This window comes from Nematolebias whitei, chromosome 19 (genome assembly GCF_014905685.2).
Source record: "Nematolebias whitei isolate Nwh7 chromosome 19, NemWhi1, whole genome shotgun sequence".
NCBI lineage: Eukaryota > Metazoa > Chordata > Actinopteri > Cyprinodontiformes > Rivulidae > Nematolebias > Nematolebias whitei.
This window is the reverse complement of record NC_056516.1, coordinates 17,232,353-17,255,044: the sequence shown is the minus strand read 5'-3', so window position 1 is coordinate 17,255,044 and position 22,692 is coordinate 17,232,353. Positions and strand designations below refer to the sequence as shown.

Here is a 22,692-nt window from a genome sequence, read left to right as displayed (position 1 = left end):
AGTCGTGTTGGTCATATTCTTATCGTTAGTTGTGTTGGTCATATTCTTATCGTTAAGAGTCGTGTTGGTCATATTCTTATCGTTAGAGTCATGTTGGTCATATTCTTATCGTTAGTCATGTTGGTCATATTTTTATAGCTAAGAGTCGTGTTGGTCATATTCTTATCGTTAGAGTCGTTTTGGTCATATTCTTATCGTTAGAATCATGTTGGTCATATTTTTATAGTTAAGTCATGCTGGTCAATCTTTAAATATTATTGTTTGATGTATTGTAAGACATCATGTGTTACAAAATAATAATCAGCAACTTCCACATTAAATTTGAGCTCAATAAGCTGTAAAATTCACTGAGTTAAAGCCATTTTTGTGTTTGCTACGTTCATTTAGCTTTGGCAGCCATCTTAATCAGAGGGTGACTCCAAAAGTTAAACGGTCATAGACGTACCTTTACTAATTACTTTCTGAAAATTTGATTTAAAAAAAAACATCTGGTGGTTTAGAAGATATTTTGCTAAGACAAAAAGGTCATAGACATAAAACAAAGGTCACCTGCCTTTCAGCAATCGTTAGTCCAATTCAGCAGATGAACTGAGACCAGATGACCCGGACAGATTAGCGGGTCATCTAACAGAGCCAATCAGTTCAAAACTCATCAAATGTTTGTTGGTTGTTTAACAAACCTGAGCTCTAAATACGCAGGCACACAGAAAAACTACTTTTAAATCCAGTATATGCTTTTTGTACCAGTTTGTTTTACATCTTAGATCCAGTGCAGACCTTTGACTGGTGGGACAGTTCCCCCAGAACCTCCCCCAGAACAGGATTCAAAGTTTCAGGATTAAAACCAGTTTTCTCATGGCCATGGTTAATGTGTCCTAAGGACAAAAACTGTTTTCAGAATGAGTGAATGTTGCTGCTTATCATGTGTGTTGGTTGACCAGACTGAGAAAAGGTCAACAATGGAAGGGTTAGGATGAAGAAGTCAGAACATTCTGCAGACTCACTCGTTTTCACCCCAACATCTCTGAGGTTCTTGTTGCTCATCTCATCCCACCATATTTGTTGACCTGTGCAGACTACGCCCAGCCTAATGTGGTCTTTCATGTTACTGCATCTTCATGTAGCTGTCGGTTGAACCAGCAGAGCACTGCATCCACACTCCAGAGACCCACATGTGATTTGGGACCCATATCTCAGAACTGTATCTCTGGAGTGAACTCTTTCAGACAGCACTGTCAGGAGAACCGTTTTATGTTTGACTCGCATCACGTCTCAGAGTAAGATTTATCTCTCCTGAGTCTGAACTGATCCAACCAGCTTCATTCAAAAGAACTGCGTTTTCTAAAAAGAAAGTTAGGATTCAGCTGGACCCTTACAGTCAGAGGATGTTTTCTGTCATAAACCACTAGATGGGGGTGCTGCAACAATAAACAACTTGTTTTGACCAGGAAAGAATTAAGAATGGTTTAAACTATCATGTGAGAGGAAAAATCTGTAGAGCTACACCTCCAATCTGCATGTGGAAATAACTGAGACTTCCTGTTTGGACACATCCACTCCTTCTCACAGTCAACAGGCTCAGGGTCCCACATTATTATCCAACCCTAACAATAAAAACTGTGCACAACCGGCCAGTCCAGAAGCATGCTTTCATCACGGCTCACACACCTCAGGTCATGGAACCAGTCAGCATGTGTTCTGTGTTCCAGCAGGAGAAGACATCTAACCCAACCCTCTCTGCAGCCTCTACCACCAGTCTACAGTCAGACTGGACTCTGGAATAGAAAGATTTATCTGTGAACGTGATCCAAACTAGGAATAGATGGGAGTGAATCAGTTCTGTCTGTCAAACATGTTTCATGTGGACATATAATCCAGATTACCTGAGAATAAACTCTTGATTGTGAAACACCCTGAAGTGAGGCCAGACGCACACCCTCAGGCCTCTTCTTTGACTAAATGATGTTCTTGTTGCCGTTCTCTGACACGGGTCCTCTCGTGACCTGACAGTGTAAACATAATCCTGAATAGTGCACAACACAGTAACACAGTTTGGGCTTCTATGGAAACAAGCATGTTTCTTTCTTCATGACATCTACATGTAGTTTAGAGCTTATTCATACTGTGAACACAGTTTAATCTGAAATAAACTCAGTTTAAACCCCCCCCCCCAGCCGTAGAGCTCCGTTCTTCCCTCTGATGCACAAAATACCTGAAATCCTTCCTGCAAACAGCTCAGACCCTGCAGGACAGAACGATGAGGGGGCGTCTTTGTGTCCGTGGATATGAAGGGACAGAGTTGCTGTCATGCAGTGATAGAAGGGGGGTGTGGGGGGGTTAGCACAGAGAGACGGACGTGTTTGTTGGGGGGACAGTCAGGTGTGGGGTGGTCCCTCTACTAGAGTCTAGCTGGTGTCGGGGCTGTCTGTCTGACCCTCTGCAGTCTCTGAGGGCTCCTCTGGGGGGTCGTCTGTGCTGGTGCTCGTGGACACCTGAGTGGGGACACCGTGAAACGAGCCAGCCCCGTGGGGCTCGAAGGAAGACGGGGCCTCCAAGTTGTCCTCGTCCTCCACCTCTGAGGGTGGAGCGAGGTGCATGGAGCCGGGAAGTTTGACGGGGCAGAAGGCGGAGCCTGTCGGGATGAAGTTGACCTTGTTTTTGTCGGGACAGGAGAAGAGGGGGGCGGACGCTGACGCCACCTGCCTGGAGCTGTGGAGAGACAGGAGACGAGTCTGAGGACGTCCTGATGCAGCAAAGAGCTGGAATTAAACAGCTGTTACCTCATTTCCTCAAACACTTTAACCTTCTCACATCCCTCTGGAGGCTCTCGCTTGAACATGTAGCTGTTGTTGGGTTTGGGTGAGGAGGCGAACTTAGGAAGGGGGGAGCTGCTTCCGCTGTCTGAACACAAACAAACTGGGTGGGCTCAGGGGACAAAACGTACTAACACATTTATAAACACCACCGATGGGTGATTATGTCCAAAGAACTTCAGCAGGAGTCTGAAGTTGTAGCATAACACAGGAACTGATCCGTTTCTTAGAGTACTTATAATTTTTTCATTTATTCTATTAATTACACTAAAATTTTAAGCTGACAGAAAAAAAACTCCAAACTTTCTGAACTCACAGCAAGTTGAGTTTACACACACACACCTTATAAAAGGTCTCCTGTATCTGAAGAAGTGTTTTGGCACATTTTTTAAATTCTTACCCTTATCTCGGTCGTACAGCAGATCCTCTGTGGAGTAGGGGCTGCCATCATGTGATCCTGGAGGGCAGGCTGGTGAGGGACATGGGGACAGGCTGGAGCAGCTGCTGGACCGCCCGGGGGCTAACGGAGTCTGAGGGTCCACACTGTGGGAACTGCTGCTGCGCTGCTGTGGAGGGAAGGGTGCCCGGCGTCCATCAGGGACCTCCAAGGACTGTATAGGACCAGAAGAACAGAGTTTTAATGAGGCTTGAGATGAAGGGAGTCGACCGACTGGAAGGAGAGAGGAGGTCCACCTTTAGCTCCTCCTTGTCTCCACTGTCTTTAATGAAGACTTTCTCCAGCTCATGATTGATGCCCTCCATGCTGCTGGGGACCCTGGAGATGGAGGCCTTCGGCACGGTGATGTTGGACAGTGGCATCTGAGCAGACTTCGACATGGAAACCTACTGCAGCGTGTATGCAAACACCCACCCACACACACACACACACACACACACAGAGATTTGTCTTTCGATCTTTACAGGGACTTTGCATTGACTTTCATTCATTTTTCATTCATTTCTATAGCCTAACCCTGACCCATACCTAACCATTACCAGTACATAACTAATCCTAACCATTACTAGTACTTACCTAACCCTAAAACTAACCATTACCAGTACTTACCTAACCCTAACCATTACCAGTACATACCTAACCCTAACCATTACTAGTACTTACATAACCTTAAACCTGACCCATCCTAAATTTACAGTTCAGTCCTAAACCGAACCCCTAACCCACCAATGGTACTGCTCCTTGTAGGGGCCCGGGCTTTAGGCCCCATAAGGAGCAGTTGGTCCTCACAGTGTATAATAAGTTGGAAAAATGGGCCTTGCAAGATACCATAAACAAAGACACACACAAACATGTTTACACCATTATTTAAAACTTTAAATGTGTTTTTTTTTTTTCAAATCTAAACAAACGATTGAATTGTTTTGTTTTCCAGATGTTCTCCTGTAGATGTGCTGCTGCTGTGTTTCAGGTCTTTGTTCTGCAGTTTGGTACCAGCGGTCTAACAAAGAACCTGACAAGACTTTGGTCTACAGAGGTGTTCATGTCCACTCAGTGGCTGCAGGGTGCCAGTCCTTCAGCTGCAAAACAAGCCTAAACCATCAGCCCTCCACCCCCATGCTCCACATTATGAGGTGTTTGAGTAGGGCTGTTACAGATGTCACTGATTACAAACATCTCTTGATATGACTAGGTTTTAAATTCTTAAATATTTTGACTGAAATCGGTGTTTCTGCTCAGCGTTTGTGTCTCTGCCTCTTAAGACAAGCTCTGGTCAGATTTTCCAGAGTTTTAAACCATGAAGGACGATAACGCAGAGTCCGCAGCTGCAGAAGTGGGACCGAGATGGTGTAGAGGCAGGGCAGCCAACTCAGGACCCAAAGGTCCCAGGTTTGATCCCCAGTCATTTCACATCTCGTGGTGTCTCTGAGCAGGACACCTTATCCCCAGTTGCTCCCCAGGCACTTTCCATAGCTGCCCACTGCTCCACCTGGTGGTGGATGGGTTAAATGCAGAGAGCCAATTTTGTCATTGTATGAGAACATACAATGATGACAAGTATACATATTATTAAGTGTCAATATAAAGAGAGTTGTACCAAGTTTTCAAAGGACAAAAGCATCTACCATCTGGGAATGCTTCAAGCTAACAACATGTGTACGTTCAGCAGGGATACTTTGTCTTGCTACAGCTAAAAGGAGACACACTGAGCCACGACACATGAAAAACAACAAAATACACATCTCACTGAAGGAACACAACCAGTACAGCTGCTGCGTGATGTCAAAAACTAAATGAACACTCGAGTCAGACAAGATGGTAGTAGTACATGCAGTTCCATCCATCCATTGTCTTCTGCTTGTTCTGAAATCAGGTCTCGAGAGCAGCAGGGAGGCCCAGACATCTCTTTCCACAGCCACCTCTTCCAGCTCTTCTGGGAGGATTCCAAGGTGTTCCCAGACCAACCGAGAGACATAGTCTCTCCTGCGTGTCCTGGGTCTTCCCAGGGGGGGTCTCCTCCCAGTCAGACATGCCTGAAGCATCTCCCTAGGGAGGCACCAGGAAACATGCTTACCAGATGCCTGAACCACATCAACTGGCTCCTCTCGATGTGGAGGAGCAACAGTTCTACTCTGAGTCTCTCCTGGATAACTGAACTTCTCACCGTATCTCTAAGGGAGAACTACCCTGTGGAGGAAACTCATTTCAACCACCTGTATCCATGATCTCATTCTTTCAGTTTCAAGGGCGGCTGTGGCTGAGTAGTTAGAGCAGTCGTCCTCCAATGCAAGAGCTCAGGATTCAAATCCACCAGCTGTTACATGCTGGTGTCCCTAGGCAAGACAATGAACCCCTCATCGCCTCCCATGTGTGTCCCATTGGTGTATGAATATGATCTAAAGCACTGATGAGTCTCTTTATAGATCTAGTAGAGTGCTGTATGAATGGGTAAATGAGAATACAGATTGTAGTGTAAAGAGCTTTGAGTGTCTTGATTAGATCGAAAGGTGCTATACAAGTACAGTCCATTTACCATTTCAGTCACAACCCAGAGCTCGTGACCATAGGTGAGTGTAGGAACATAGACTAATCGGTAAACAGAGAGCTTTGTCTTACAGCTCAGCTCCCTCTACACCACAACAGACCGGTACAGAGTCCTCAATACTGCAGACACTGCACCAGTCCATCTGTCAATCTCATGCTCCATTCTTCCCTCACTCGTGAACAAAACCCCAGAGATACTTGAACTTCTTCACTTGAAGCAGAACCTCACCCTTGACCTGAAGGGAGCAACTGCAAGAGTACATTGAAGTTAAATATAATTCATGTAAGATGTTAAAAGTGAGATCTAAGTTTTAAGAACATTTGAATGTTCCAGTCTATTTTAATGATTGTCTGTCTCTTTCTGAAAACAAAGCCATGTGACTGAGTCCCTGTAAAACAAGCATTTCACTGCACGTCTTTACCTTGCATCTAAAATATTAAAACTTTTGTTTTTTAAAGAAGACATTTTCAGAGCTCCATTTGTTTTATTTGGCACTGGTCCAAAAGACCTGAAAAACAAAAGTCCTGTGGCTCATTTAGATAAAACTTTGCACATTAGAAGTCTTTATATTTTGGAAATAAGCTTTCTCCTGGAAACTCTCCTGAACCGGTCTTCTTGTTGTCCAGTCATAAATCTGAACATGGTGAGTCTGAAACGTAATTCTGGGATTTTTCAGTTCTTCTGAGAATTGCTCAAACCTTGAGGAGGAACTGCTGGAACATCCAGTCCTGGTAAGATTATAAGCTACCTTAAAGGGTTTTCTCTGTGAAGAAGCTTTCTCACTGCACAATGGTGGACTACAGTTTTCAGATGGTCTTAGAAGACTTCCTAGATTTATTGCCACAACAGCAGATTCGCTCCGGCTTTTGGCTGGTGTGTGTGTGTGTGTGTGTGTGTGTGCGTGCGTGCGTGTGAATTCATTAAATGTCTCAGAAAATGAACAAACTTGTTTATAAAGCTCATTGACGGACGTCTGTACGTTTATTATGACTGCATGCTCTGAAACTCAATATGAGCTCTTTTTAAGATCAAATGTATTTCAAGGCCCGCTCACTGAATGAAAAGCCTGCTGCAACATTAAAGTCATTAGGAAAGTTTTAAAAACTGTGCACGTCACATCAAATGATCTAGGATAGAGTCATTTAAACACCAGTCTGACACTAAAAGTCCATTCTCTAAACAAATGTAACAGAATCACCACACTCCTCCATTTTTTTTCCTACTTTGGGGAAACAAAGACAACCTTCAAATCAAATAAATGTTTGCAGCTGTTCATTATTTTGTTGTGTTAAAATATCGTAAAATGAAGCGTTACTGTATGCGTTTTGAAAGTGTGTACTGACCTTACAGCACAGAGACTTGTGTGTTGAAGCAGGACAGAAAGCAGAATCTGAGATGTCTGCTCTCACAGTTCAGCTCGATCTGAAGGAGAGAAGCGACATTAAACTTACACATTCAATCATTTATTGGAGGAAATGCATAAAAACCACAGTGGTCTCAATATAATTGTATGTTTTTATAACAGCACACAATGTAAAGGAATTTGTGTTTGGCTGATTATTTTCTGTTGTGAACCCTGCAGTAAGTCTTGCGTCATTGAAAGCCTGTTTATTTCTTCTTAAATGCTGCCAGAACATTTGTGGGTTGAGAAGCTGAGAGGTTTCATGGGTTATGCTGAAGAAAAACTTCACAAATCTTCTCTGGCAGTTCCAAACAGCTTTTAGGGCTTTTGACTGTTGTTTGAGGCTTCTAGTACCGCAGGGTGCTGATAATCAGAAACCTGATAGTTAGCACCTGCTGGTTATTCATATCTGCACCGTCTGGGATCAAACTAACGTCCAATAAGAAACTCATCGGCATTACTAATGGATCAATTGCTAACAGCAACGAGCGCCTCTCAGGACAAATAATCTCATACGCACAAACATTTATACATACATAAGACACCAGAATATACATACAGTATATACACACAAATATACATATATACAAATATATACATATTTACATATATACATGCTATTTATACATATACGCGCATACTGCATGCATGCACGCACGCATGTATGCATACATACACAAACACACACACGTATGTATGTATACACACACACACATATGTACACACACACACATACACACGCATACACACACACACACACACACACACACACATACATATATATATATAGATATATAGATAGAGATAGATAGAGAGAGAGAGAGAGATAGAGATAGAGATAGAGATAGAGAGAGAGAGAGAGAGAGATGTGTATAGCTGGTTGTGCAAGAATAACCTTCACATCAATGTGAATAAGACAAAGGAGATGATCGTGGACTTCAGAAGGAACAAACACACCTGGCTATACCCCTTTAAAAGGATCTGCGGTGGAAGTGGTCTCCAGCTACAAGTACTTGGATGTGCACATGAATGACAACCTCAGCTGGAGCAACAACACCACCAGCCTGATCAAGAAAGCTCAGAGACTCTACTTCCTCGGGCGACTGAGACGAGCTGGTCTGGGAAGCTCAGTCCTCACCTCCTTCTACAGGTGTGCAGTGGAGAGCATCCTGTGCTCCAGCATCAACGTGTGGCATGGAGGCTGCACAGCTGCAGAAAGAAAAGCTTTGTAGAAAGTGGTGAAGGCTGCACAGAAGACTGTTGGAGTCAGTCTCCCCACCATTACAGACATCTACTCCTCTAGATGCAAGAAGAGGGCCACCTGCATCATGAAGGACCCCACTCACCCAGCACACACACTTTTTGCCCCGCTCCTCTCAGGAAGGAGGTTAAGGAGCATTAAGTGTAGAACCACTAGACTGAGGAACAGCTTCTACCCTGAGGCTGTTAGACTCATGAATCTCTAACCAGAATAATCATTGTGAAAAATCACATTATGTTGCTGCTGATCTGTTTCATGTTGCTGCTGATCTGTTTCATGTTGCTGCTGATCTGTTTCATGTTGATGTGTTCATGCATGCTCATCTGCTCACAAAGACTCATGTTCGTGCTGCTGTTCTAATCTAAGATTATTATCTGATAAGGATAAAATGGCCGCGCTCTCCTGTAGTTGCAGCTTCGTGCACTCCGCCCATCTTTCGGACGACTGCACGTACATATTCGATTTGTACCTCGGTGCAATTCCAATAAAGTTTATTCTGATTCTGTTCGACGTATAGTTTTAATACTATGAGTGCTTAGTGTATTTTTAGTTGATGTTTTTCTTAGTTCATATCTTAGATGTTATTACCGTTTTATTTTACATTTTATTGTTGGATGTAACTGGGACCCTGTGTACATCATTACATTCCACCCACATGTACCACATGAGGTGCGAACAACAAAGAAACTCTGACTCTGATTCCAATATGTACACATACATACATATACATACATATATATATATATATATATATATAAACACATTTTTCTTCTTCTTTCAGCTGCTCCTTTCATCAAGGGTCACCACAGTGAACAAACTCACGCGAAGACTTGGCAATTGTTTTTACGCCGGATGCCCTTCCTGACTCAACCACAGACACGGAGCTACCACAGCCCTCTGTGTGGAGCAGAGAGCTGCTATCTAGGGTGCCCGGGTGAAGAGGTAGTGGGGGTTAAGGGCCTTGCTCAAGGGCCCAGAGTGGGGCAAACGAGGGTGAAGGCAGGTGTGGGTGCTTCATATTTCCCACCCACATTTTGATGTTGTCAGTACCGGAAGTTGAATTGGCGACCTTCCGATCACATGCCCACCTTCTCTAACCTGTGCACCACCACTTGCTACATATATAGTAGTCCCTCGTTTATCGCTGGGGCTCTGTACCCTGAAAAACTGCAAAGTAGGAATAGTAGTACAAGCAGTAAGTAGTCGTTATACAGGCAGGGGCAGATAAAATAAATTTTCCAGGTTATCCAGTGGACAACCTCTTGACAGAATCCGATTGTCCACAACCTTTACAATAAGGCAGGCAAAAAATCTCAAGAACAATTTAATTTAATAACTATATTGCACTACAAAGTTTACTGTATACCAAGAAGTGATTTAAAGATGAAAATGTACCAATGAGAGTCTGCGTGACGTTAATGATGTCCAGTTAACCAGTGAATACAGGGTGCAGTGGTGGGTATGATAGTTACAGTCAGTTATGAATCTTAGTGCACCATGATAGACAGCATCCAACATCTGCAGGGTTCTTGTAGGAGCGTTCATGTAAATACCCGGTAATAACACCATAGTCAATGGCGGGAAGGAAGGTCACAGATACAAGGCGTTTTCTAGCATTCAGAGTTAGACAGGATCCGTTTCTGAAAAAGAAACCCAGTTTAACTTTCAGTTTCTTTACCAAGTTTTCCACGTGAAGCTTAAAAGAGAGATGCGAGTCGACCAAGATACCCAAACATTTATAGGAATCAACAAACTCAATAGGGACACCATTTGAGGATAAAATCAGAGGAAGAACTGCTGGGACCGACTTCCTGTTTGAAAAAGCATCCCTTTGGTTTTGTCGGCATTTAATACAAGTTTGAGGTGGAACAAATCTGACTGGATGATGTCAAAAGCGAATTGCTAAAGCTGGAAAGCCTCAGCAACTGTTGTAGCTCAGCAATAAACAACTGTCATCAGCATAGAACTGTATGGATGCATCAGGGATGCTCTGACCTACATTACCTATATAGATTGTAAAGAGGGTGAGTCCTAAGACTGAGCCTTGTGGTACACCATTGTTGACTGTTAAATAACTGGAGGAAGTACCATTATGTTGAACACATTGCCTCCGATCTGAGAGATAATTAGAGAACCAACCAATGGTGTGTTCTGAGAAACCAATTTCTGAGAGTTTATGACACAAGATGTTCTGATCCACAGTGTCAAAAGCTTTAGACAGGTCTAAGAAAAGTGCAGCACAATAATCCTTAGCATCCAGTGCTTCAACAACGTCATTAAGAACCTTCAGTGAAGCAGTGGTTGTGCTGTGTTGTTTCCTGAAACCAGATTGATGTGGAGGTAAGATGTTAAATGAGTCCAGGTAATCTTTGATTTGAGAGTTTATCAGTTTTTCTAGAACCTTGGCTAAAATGCAGAGTTTAGAGATTGGTCGATAGTTGTTCAGTGAGGTGGGGTCTCCTCCCTTCAGCAAAGGATGAACAAAGGATGTTTTCCAAGCATCTGGAATAGTTTTGGCTTATGGAGAGATTGAAGATGTGGGTCACAGGGACTGTGATGATGTTAAGAAATAAGATGGAAGTTCATTTGGACCTGCAGATTTTTTAGGATCAAGATCTTTTAACAGTTTAATGACCTCACTGACTGAGAATGGAGAAAAAGAGAAGCTGTGATTAACTGAGGATTGACTTGTAGGAGGGATTTGATTTGTAGAAGTTTGGTTATTAAATGAAGTGGCTGATTCTCCATTTGTAACTGTGTCAAATAAAGAACTAGAAGCAACAAAATGTTTGTTGAAACAGATCAGGATCTCGTGCTTGTTTGACACAGGAACAGAGTTAACGAGAAGTTGTGATGGGAGGTCAGATGATTGGGGGGTGCCTGAGAGAGATTTGGTTTTTCAGAATCTGTTAGGGTCATTTAGATTTTTTTTTGATTTTTTAACATAAAACATTCAAAGTCCTGTTTTATTTAACATGGGTACCTCTGAGATTTGATATAATTATAAGGTTTTCTATAATAATGATAAGGTTGGTATTAATGTGACAATGTCATATTTGATAGAATATAAAAAAATGTTTGAATAGAACAATGAGCAATTAGGTCAAACTTTTTTTTAAACCATTTTAAAAGGGGTATTCTGTTTTTAGCTGATAAATGAGCTAGTATGAGTCTGGACTGACAGTCAGGCTCAACAGTCCTGTCAAGAAAAGGACATTCTGCTGCCATCTGTTTAAAAACGAGCCTTCATCTCTACAGGCTGCTGAACTCTGCAGTACAAATACAAAGCCCAAGTGGGTGGTGCTCACCTGCATCAATTTTCCTTTCATACAAGATGTGTGACCCTCATGGGAGTCACGCCAGCCCAGTCGGGTACGGACCACTGACCGTGCCCAAAGATGAAGACAACCCACTGCCCCCCAGCTCCACACCAGGCGAGACTCTTTCAACTGCAAAGATTAAAAGATCAAAGCAGCATTAGCTCAGGAACACAGAAGAAAATGTCTCATCCAAAAGGAAAATGACTTTCAACTTGTTTTCTTAAACTTTACAGCTGTTGTTTTTTGTTAATCTATTTCAAACTTTGGATAAAAAACACTCAAGGAAATCAACCCATCTTTACAAAATCATTTTTTTTAAAGCTACAGAGAATATTATTAAACAACAGAATCATTAGCATTGTGTTGTATAGCAGTATGAAAGTTTCCTGTGCATGTGAAGCTCTGCGGCTCAGTCCTCCTACATGTTGGACAAGTTATGGGGCCAAGATGGTGAAGAGCATGTGTGTCAAACTCAAGGCCCGGGGACCAAATGTGGCCCTCGATGACATCTTATCTGGCCCTCAAGATGATATTTTAAACGTAAAAAACTTTTATCACTTTAATTTTTTCAGTAATCTTTGATGTCAAATGCGCAACAGAGAACATCAAATGAGACCAGTCAAACTCTTGTTGAGGAACCTGCAACCAAGAAAAGATGTTTGTTCTCTAACTTGAGTTGATGTGGATTCTGAAACTGGCCCTTAGTTTGAAAAGTTCATGCACAGTTTACCGTGTGCATGTCCTCAATAAAGTACACAGTATACTATGTACATGACCTCAATAAAGTACACAGTATACAGTGTGCATGTCCTCAATAAAAGTACACAGTATACTGTGTGCATGATCTCAGTAAAAGTACACAGTACAGTGTATACATGACCTCAGTAAAAGTACACAGTATACAGTGTGCATGTCCTCAATAAAGTACACAGTATACTGTGTGCATGGCCCCAGTAAAAGTACAGTTTACTGTGTGCATGCCTTAGGAAAAGAAATGTGTACATGACCTCTGTAAAAGTACACAGTATACTGTGTACATGAACTTAGTAAATGTACACAGTATAGTGTGTACATGACCTCAGTAAAAGTATGCAATATACTGTGTACATGACTTAAAAGTACACAGTATACTACTGTGTACATGACCTTAATAAAATTACACAGTATACTGTGTACATGACATTATTAAAAATACACATAAAGTATACATGACCTTAGTAAAAGTATACAGTATACTGTGTACATGACCTCAGTCAAAGTACACAGTATACTGTGTACAAGACCTCAGTAAAAGTACACGGTACAGTGTATACATGACCTCAGTAAAAGTACACAGTATACTGTGTACATGACCTCAGTAAAAGTACAGTATACTGTGTACATGACCTTAGTAAAAGTACACAGTATACTTTGTACATGACCTCAATAAGAGTATGCAGTATATTGTGTACATGACCTCAGTAAATGTACACAGTATACTGTGTACATGACCTCAGTAAAAGTACACAGTATACTGTGTACATGACCTCAGTAAAAGTACACAGTATACTGTGTACATGACCTCAGTAAAAGTACACAGTATACTGTGTACATGACCTCAGTAAATTACACAATATGCTGTGTAAATAAACTTAGTAAATGTACACAGTATAGTGTATATATGACCTTGGTAAATGTATGCAGTATACTGTGTAAATAAACTTTGTAAATGTATGCAGCATACTGTGTACATGACCTTAGTAAAAGTACACAGTATAGTGTGTAGAAGAGCTTAGTATAAGTATACATTATACTGTTTTCTAATAAAGTACCATCAGGACCAACATCATTCTGAAGGAAGAGACGTCTGAACAACTTTTCTGTCATTTCAGTGTTTTTAATTGAGGGTTTATTGGGGGGGGGGGGGTGTTTATAAATACTCATCTTTTACCATTACTTTTGTTTAATTACAGGAAGTGAAGCAGCAGGCGCAGCCTCCTCTCTCACCATCAGAGACACTCTGGCTCCCGCACCGCTCTTTCTCTCTCTGACCCTGGACTTGGTCACATGTGCACGTTGCACATTTCTGTCAAATAAGGACGACGCTCCCAATACATTAACATTTAATACAAAGATAGACTTCAGAAACTAAAGTCCTGGGGAGGTCGAGGCCAGGGGGTGGGGGTGATGGTGTATCAGTTCTGGTATCTCCCCGGCTGCTGTGAACATTTAGTAATTTATTACGTCATCTCCTTTGGTAGCGGGGTGTCCTCCTTGGAAACAGTCCAGGAGACACTCTCACCTGCAGTTAGTAACTGTGCACACCTGCCATGTCTCAGACAGCATGACCCGACCTGCTCTGCTCTGACTGGGTCCAACTGTGGTTCAGTGTCAGTTTAATCTCCGTATCATCATTAAATCGGGCGGCTTTAAATGGACCACAGCAAACCCCCAGTCCATTCGGCCAGTGGAGTTTTTGTCCATTCGGCTGCAGCTCCTTCCGGTTGGAAAGGTCCAGCTTGAGTCCATCATCTGATGACAAAACGTTCTTTCACACGTTTGGTAAAAACATCCAAACCTTATTGTTTTTTTTGTTTTTTTTTTCTATAAGCAGTGGCTTTTCCTGCCACTCTTCCATTAAGACCAGCTCTGAGGAGCTTCTAGTAGACAAACAGTCCCATCTCTGCAGAAGAGCTGCTCAGTTCCATCATGGCCTCCTTACCTATGATTATTGGTGGAGGACTCTCATGGCAGGTTTACTGTAGTTGTATCATCTTTCTATTTTCTAATAATGGCTTACACAGAGCTACGTGGTGTTCAGGATTTTACACATTTTTTAGAAGCCGACCCTCATTTGTCCTTCAACATAACTTTATCTGAGCTGTGTTGAGAATCTCCGTTTATATTCTAGGGGCTGTCAGAACTGGTAGATATTTACTGAGATCATTTGACACTTATATCATCTACATGTGGCTCTTATTTAACGATTAATGTGCCTTCTGAAGGTAATGACTGGGGCTTTGAAGCAAAGGGGGTGAATACACGCACACATCACCTGGTTAGTTTTGTATTTTTAGGATGGAGTATTTTTGTATCATGTATAATTCAATTAAAACTCCCCATTACAATTCCACACTGTGAGGGAGCAAAGTAGAAAAATGACTGGATGCAAGAATAAAGGCCATCAGATTTCTTTAGACACATACTTATTCTATCTAGGAATAATAAGAATACACTTGGTAGTATTTATATGTGCGTGCATGTAGTTCAGGTTCTGGCCTGCTTCCACAGAGGGCTCTGTTTATGTCTGAGTGGCTGCTAGGCCCAAATGTTACCACAGGAGCCACAAACCTTTGGTAACTAGCTACATTTAATTTTCTTTTTGTTTGTTTGTTTCAGTATTAGTAACAAACCAAATTGAACATTAATTTCTTGAGTCCAGCAGCTGATGGTGAGCATGCACCTTCATGTCTCCATGATAATCAGCTGCATCATTACTTCAGATGTTTACATCATCACTGGCAGGAGACAAACATGTCTTTTCTGTTCCATTTGCTAATGTCATTGATCTGAACGAACAAAGCTGTGGTGCACTAACTAATACTGATAATATGTTTGAAATAAAATAAAATACAGCCATGGTTGACGCGTAGCCTCCTAGCAGCCATATTAATATGTGTTGTGACCTAATTAGACAGCTAGCCTAGCTGCTACAGCGCAGCCTGACAGCGGCCGCGAACTTCCTATTAAAATCTACGCAATTTTAAGTTGACTGTACCAGAACGACAGCTAAACTACTTTATAATCAATTCATCCAACTCAGCTTACATACTGGCAGCCAGTTTAACAATTCGGCTGTGTTTTGATGGATGCAGACCCGCAAACAAATGGATTAGAAGGCAGAATGTGGACTTGCTCCGCAGATCGTTTCCATTAGCTCGACTCACCAAAACACAACGTGGCGCTTGAGGGCGAATGAGAGAAATGTAGTTAAACTTCTTCTTTTATAGCTGCACGTTCGTATATGTTGGAGCACGCACACGACGAATTCAGCATTATAGTTCACTTATTACGTATATGAGTTTTCTTTTGTTTTAAAATACACATATTGTTGTTGTTTTTGTCGAGAATGTTCAATTAGCGTGTTTTTAAGCTACGTTTGCGTAGGGGCTACCTTACCGAAAACGAAACAATTAGCATAGCAGCAAAAAAATATATACGAAGCATTATCCGTGTTTGTTTTTCTGTTTAAGATCACATTATTTACAATGAAGAGAGGAGCTACCTTTGTGGGGGAAATGTGAGGGGGAGACGTCTGGTCTCGCTATCCGGCTGAGAAGGCTTCTCCTGGGGACCAGCCTCCCGTGCAGAGTCGCTTCCACCCGGGGCGGCGGGTCTGGAGCACCGGGACGACGGAGGAGCAGGTCCGGCTGTTCGTCTCCCAGCTGAAGCGGATCCTGCTAAAATAAAATAAAAAAACAGCTGAAGCTGCTAAAAACAGCTGAAGCTGATCGTGCTACAAACAGTGGGCGGCAGACGGAAGCTGATGTTGAACCAGCTGCTCTGCTCAGATACTGTAAACCATAATGTCGATCACTGATCACAAACTGATCATGGGCTTATACATTGCAGGTTATTATCAGATCATCTCTCAATGGTGCTTTTATTAACGCATTCTGATAAAGTTGTCTGCATCAACAAATTAACTCGAAACTGACAAAAAGTAATAACATCGATGATCAAACTAAAAGTCAACCAATGAAAATCAGTAATTGCGTTTTAATTTAGGCAACTTATTAAATTACTGAAATTGATTTTACATGAAAATGATGGTACCTTACAATTAATCCTTTTTCGTACAGAGACAGTGACTCAAGTGATTTCTGTAACTCTGAGACTTCTGCACCTGTCCACAGGTGTTCTGTCTCAGGTTTGAAGGGTTCCTTCTCGAGAATGTTTCAACTTCAGAGATGAAAGTTTTACCACAAAATGTTCAACTTATGATGCCAAACATCTATGACCTAGATAAATATTCCAAAACCTTTACAGACAGAAACAGTTTTGACATTCATGTCAATATTTTGTCATCACTGATTGTCACAAATTATTTTTGGCTTTTGTAAAGAAAATGTATGAGGACAACAGGACAAGTTAGACTGGTACAGGACATGTATGAGGACAGCAGGACATGTATGAGGACAGTGGTGAGATGTGTTGACAGATAGCTTCAAGGTGGAGGTGGGAGTGCACCAAGGATCAGCTCTGAGCCCCTTCTTGTTTGCTCTGGTGATGAACTGACTAACTGATGAGGACAGGCAGGACTACCCATGAACTATGAAGTTTGCAGGTGACATTGTGATTTCTGGTGAGAACAGAGAACAGGTGGAAGAGAACTTGGAGAGGTGGAGGTATGCACTTGAAAGAAGAGTCATGAAAGTCAGTACTCCCTCATGAGGAAGAAACCTTTAGCAGAACCAAGCTCAGGACAAGTGGTCATCTGTTCCACTCAAACGCAGCCAGCTGTGGACAGGAAGGAGGAACAGATACACAATGGCAGGTCAAGAATCACATTGAGATAGAAATAGTATTTAAAAAACTATTCAATTTTAATAATTAATTTAAGGAAATTAGGTCAGTTTGTCCTCCAGTAGTCTAAGCTTAAGGCAGCATAACAAACCAACTCTAATTATAGGATTAATCAAAAACAGTCCAAATATAAATCAGGTTGCCCAGTTCTTAAAACTGGACAATGTTTCAGCCTCATGGACAGAAACTGGAAGTTGGATCCACAAGAGAGGAGCCTGATAACTGAAAGATCTGCCTACCATTCTGCTTTTGAAAACTATAGGAACCGCAAGTAAACCTGCAGTCTGAGAGCAAAGTGCTTTGTTAGGAAAATATGGAACAATAAGATCTGTAATATAATATGGAGCTAGGTTGTTGAGAGTTTTGTAGGTTAGAAGTAAGATTTTGAATTAAATTTTGGATTAGACAGGGCATTGGAGAGAAGCTAAAACTGGAGAGATATGATCTCTCCTACTAGCTCCAGTTAAGACTCTGGCAGCAGCATTTTGGATCAACTGAAGACGTTTTAAAGAAGTATTTGGACACCCAGATAATAAACCATTGCAATAGTCCAGTCTAGATGTAACATGCATGGACCAGTTTTTCTGCACCATTTTTAGATAAGATGTTTCTAATTTTAGTGATATTACGCAGGTGGAAGAAGGCAGTTCTAGTAACGTTTTTAATGTGGGGGATAAAAGACATGTCCTGATCAAAAATAACACCAAGATTTTCAACATTAGAGCTGGAGGACAGATTAATGCCATCTAAGGAGGGTGAAAGACTGAAAAATTCATTCCTAAGGTGCTCAGGTCCAAAAACCAAAACCTCAGTCTTGTCTGTGTTCAAATGGAGAAAATTAAGGGTCATCCATGTTTCTATGTTTTTAAGACATGCAGTCTACGTAACTAATTGGAATCATTGGGTTTCATGGACAAATAACTGTGTATCATCAGCATAATGATGAAAATTTATTCGATGCTGTTTAATAACGTCACCTAATGGAAGCATATATAAGGTAAAGCGTATTGGGCCAAGCACTGAACCCTGAGGAATTCCATGACTAAGTTTGGTGTATGATGAAGATCCATTATTTACATTTACAAATTGGAATCTATCAGATAAATAAACTAATTTAGAGACGTTCATGTAATCCCAATATCATATTCAAGCCTCTGTAGTAAAATATTGTGATCAACTGTATCAAATGCAGCACTGAGGTCTAACAGGACCAGTAGACACCTGTCCATTGTCTGAGGCCATGGGAATATCATTAGTGACTTTAACCAGTGCAGTTTCAGTGCTATGGTGAGCTCTAACCCCTGACTGAAACTCTTCACACAGATTATTTCTTGGCAGATAATCATGTAATTGACCAGCAGCTAACCTCTAGAATTTTTTAGATGAAAGTTAAATTAGATTTAGGTCTATAGTTTTTTTCATTCATTCATTCAACATTTATTTAGACAGGTAAATCCCATTGAGACTTGAGGACTCATTTACAAGAGAGACCTGATTTCAACAAAGAATGATGACAACAATGGCCAACAGCGACAACAATAAACAGTTATAAAAAGGCATACAGTTTTTTTTAATTAAATTTTTACAAATAAGATGGCAAAAAAAGTGACCAAAAAACAGCTAGAATCTAAGGTGAATCTAGAAAACTGAAAACAGGAACATGTCAGCATTGGTCCCTGCCAGGAGTCCAACAGATTCTTAAAGCCACTTAGAGAGGTCAAGGTTGAGAGCTTCAGATCTTTGTGTAAGATATTCCAGGAAACAGGAGCGGAGTAGGAGAAGGTCCTCTTGCCTACTTCAATCCTCACCGAGGGAACACTGCACGTAATAATGTCCTGAGAGCGCACGCTGTAACTGCACTCACGCAGAGACATGTGGGAGGTGATGTATGCAGGCAGAAGACCAAGAAGTGATATAAAGATGAAAATGTACCAGTGAGAGAGTCTGCGTGAGGTTAACCAGTGAATACAGGGTGCAGTGGTGGGTACGATAATCACAGCCAGTTATGGATCTTAGTGCACCATGATAGACAACATCCAACATCTGCAGGGTTCTATAGGTCTATAGTTGGCTAGGCTTCCTGACTCAAGGTTATGTTTCTTAAGTAAAGGTTTAATTACAGCAATCTTAAAGCTCTGTGGTACGTAACCGTTTATTAGACCAATTAAGCAGATCCAAGACGTGATTATTAATTAAGGGAAATGCGTCTTAGATAGCCTGGTTGGGATGGGATCTAGCAGACATGTGGATGGTTTGGATGAAGCTATTATTTTGGACAATTCAGAGAGTTCAACAGGACAAAAACAGTCCAAACATAAATCAAGTTCTAGTGACATTTTTAAAGTTGACACAGAACCAGAGGCGGTACTAGGAAAGTTGTTTTGAAATTTTTCCCTAATTGAAAGAATTTTATTTATAAAGAATCTCATGAATTCATCACTGCTTATTGTAGGGATACATGAATCAATAGAGATAGGATTTTTCATTAGACTAGCTATAGCACTGAAAAGGGACCTGGGGAAATTTTTTTCTCTTCAATTAAAGATCCATCCATTATCTTTACCCGTTTATTCCATTTTGGGTCACGGGGGTCGCTGGTGCCCATGTCCAGCAATCACTGTGCGAGGGGCGGGGTACATCCTGGACAGGTCGCAAGTCCATCACAGGGCCACATAGAGACAAACGAGACAAACAACCATTCACTCTCTCACTCACACCTAGGGACAATTTTAGAGTTACCAATCAGCCTAACATGCATGTTTCTGGACTGTGGGAGGAAACCGGAGCACCCGGAGAAAACCCACGCATGCACGGAGAGAACATGCAAACTCCACCCAGAAAGGCCCCTGGACCGGGGTTTGAACCAGGGACCTGCTCGCTGAGAGGCAGCAGCTCTACCAGTTGCGCCACCGTGCTGCCCTCAATTAAAGATGAATAATATAAAGTTCTAGATTTATGGAGTGCTTTTTTATACGTTAGCAGGCTATCTCTCCAAGATAAGTAAAATTCTTCAACGTTAGTGGAGCGCCATTTTCTTTCCAGCTTTCTAGATGCCTGTTTTAAAGTATGTAACTCAGAATTTAACCAAGAAGCCAATCTCTTCTGACTGATTTTCTTTTCAACGGAGCGGCTTTATTGAGTGAGGTTTGCGTTGAAGTTGTAAAATTATCAACCAGATGATCTAAGTCACTGTTCTCTGACATATTACTCTGCAAGACAGAGGAAAACAATGGAAGAGAACCTTTAAATTTCATCAGAGTTACAGCACAGGTGAACAACTGGGAGATAAATGTTAGAGAGGCCAAACTGCGATGGTTTGGACACGTCCAGAGGAGGGACAGTGGGTATATTGGTACAAGGATGTTAGAAATGCAGCTGCCAGGAAAAAGACAAAGAGGAGATATATGGATGCAGTTAGAGAGGACATGGAGGTAGTTGGAGTGAGGACAGAGGATGCAGAGGACAGAGATGGAGGAGGATGACTTGCTGTGGAGACTCCTGAAGAGGGAACTAGCTGGAAGAAGAAGACAGATTTTAAGCAGAAGTTGCTTGGCACCTTTAAAAAAATCACAAGTTTCCTAGTTTTTGTTGATGTGATTAAAATAGAATACAAATTTATTCAGCATTTAAACACAGGTAAGACCAAAGTATGTGCATGTGTTTTATATATATATATAAAACACATGCAGAGAAAATGACTAAATTTAAACTACTCAAGTATAAAAGCTTAGAAGAAATTATAAATCTATTAAGCTCCTCTTTCTGCCTCTTTATATATATATATATTTTTTTTTTAAATATATATACATATATATAAATATATATACAGTATATGTATGTAAACTGGGCCAAACCATTTCAAGCCTCATAAACCATCAAAATAAAGTTGCTCTTGTAAGGTAGCAGTCCCCAAACATTTAGCATCTGGGACTAATTTCATACAAAACAACTTCCTCATGGACAGGAGTTCAAGTGGGTTTATTTAGTTTTTATCAGTTTTGCTCAGATTAGTGTGTAGGTTTGATTGGACATGAAAGAAAACTGCGACTGAGTCAAGTGAAGGAAAGAGGCATGAGTGGAAACGGTCTTTAAAAATATGCGCTATCGTTTATTGCTATTATTGTATTATTATTGTCGCTCATCGACAAGCTATTAGACAGAACTCTTTCATGGACAAGCAAAGACCTTTACAACATTTGACCGCCCAGCGACGACGCTTACGTGTACGAAGTTTCATTAAATTATCTTGAATGTATCGTGAGTTATGGGTGGGACAAAAGGTTTACAGATGTATGGAGACTACGTCCCACCTTTATAATAACTGTCCTACATGCAGATGCATATAAAAGTAGACTTTTAACAGAAACGTTTATATTTGTTCTGTGAAGTTTGGTACCAAATCATCCATGACCCGGAGTTAGACACCCCCGCTGCCACAAACATTCAGTGAACAGAGTAAGACCAACACTGGTGCCAAAAACAAGAAAAAATGAAGATGTGCCCAACTTTTTCTAAATGTCTGGTCATTGGCCTTGAATAAAAGTTTCACCTGAAAGAAGCGTTTTAACAACCGAGGTGCCGTTTGGTTTAATTTACAGGAACTGTCGCAGAAGATTGATACTAATGTTCTCCATCGGAAACATGACCAAAACAACCAGAAATCAAAAAGAGTGAAAACAAAGAGTTTATTGACACGTCCAAACAATCAAGGCACAAGCGGCAGGACGGCTAATGTGATCAATATAGAAATGATCAAAACATATACGATTTCTAGTCAATTTACAGCAAAGCTAACGTTTTCGTACACAGCTGATTACTAAAGACAAAAAACAAAAATCAGAGGTTGGTAAAAGAACCCTGGATAATTGGCAAACAGCAAAATATATCACAGTTCCATTTACATCATTTGGGCATTGTTGCAAAAGTGTTCTTCAATAACCATTTTAAAGACCAGAGGGGGGGCTAGATGATCAAGAAGCAATACGGGGGTTGGAGTTTGCACTTTTAGGAAAAATATCTAAATGCACATTTAAATTTTATCATCTTTGCTGGTAAAACTTTGAGATCCATTGTGAATGTAAAGTGCATTATAAATAAACGTTATTATTATGATTAAAACAGTCCATGCTCAATAATCCAAGTACAATCCAACAATTTTCGGTCAGGTCATCTGGACAGTTTCTTTTTTTGTTGTTGAAACGTTTCACCTTCCATCCAGAAGGCTTCATCAGTCAAGGAAACACACAACACAAAACTGATTCTTCCCCCAAACAGCTTCCTCCAAAGTGGAACAAACCAGTTATGTTGGTGCTAAGATGGTGTCTTTGGC

At 41.2% G+C, this 22,692-nt stretch overlaps 1 protein-coding gene across 1 annotated transcript; it reads right to left on the bottom strand.

Moving 5' to 3' along the window:
* Positions 1 to 2,176: 2,176 nt before the first annotated feature.
* On the bottom strand, positions 2,177 to 18,403 carry glcci1a (glucocorticoid induced 1a). Its single transcript, XM_037693647.1, is given in 9 exon segments — positions 2,177 to 2,709; positions 2,781 to 2,901; positions 3,214 to 3,424; positions 3,507 to 3,656; positions 7,169 to 7,237; positions 11,787 to 11,841; positions 11,843 to 11,927; positions 16,063 to 16,237; positions 18,389 to 18,403. Coding segments are annotated over 9 exon segments (1,185 nt in total). The 3' UTR covers positions 2,177 to 2,405.
* Positions 18,404 to 22,692: the final 4,289 nt, after the last annotated feature.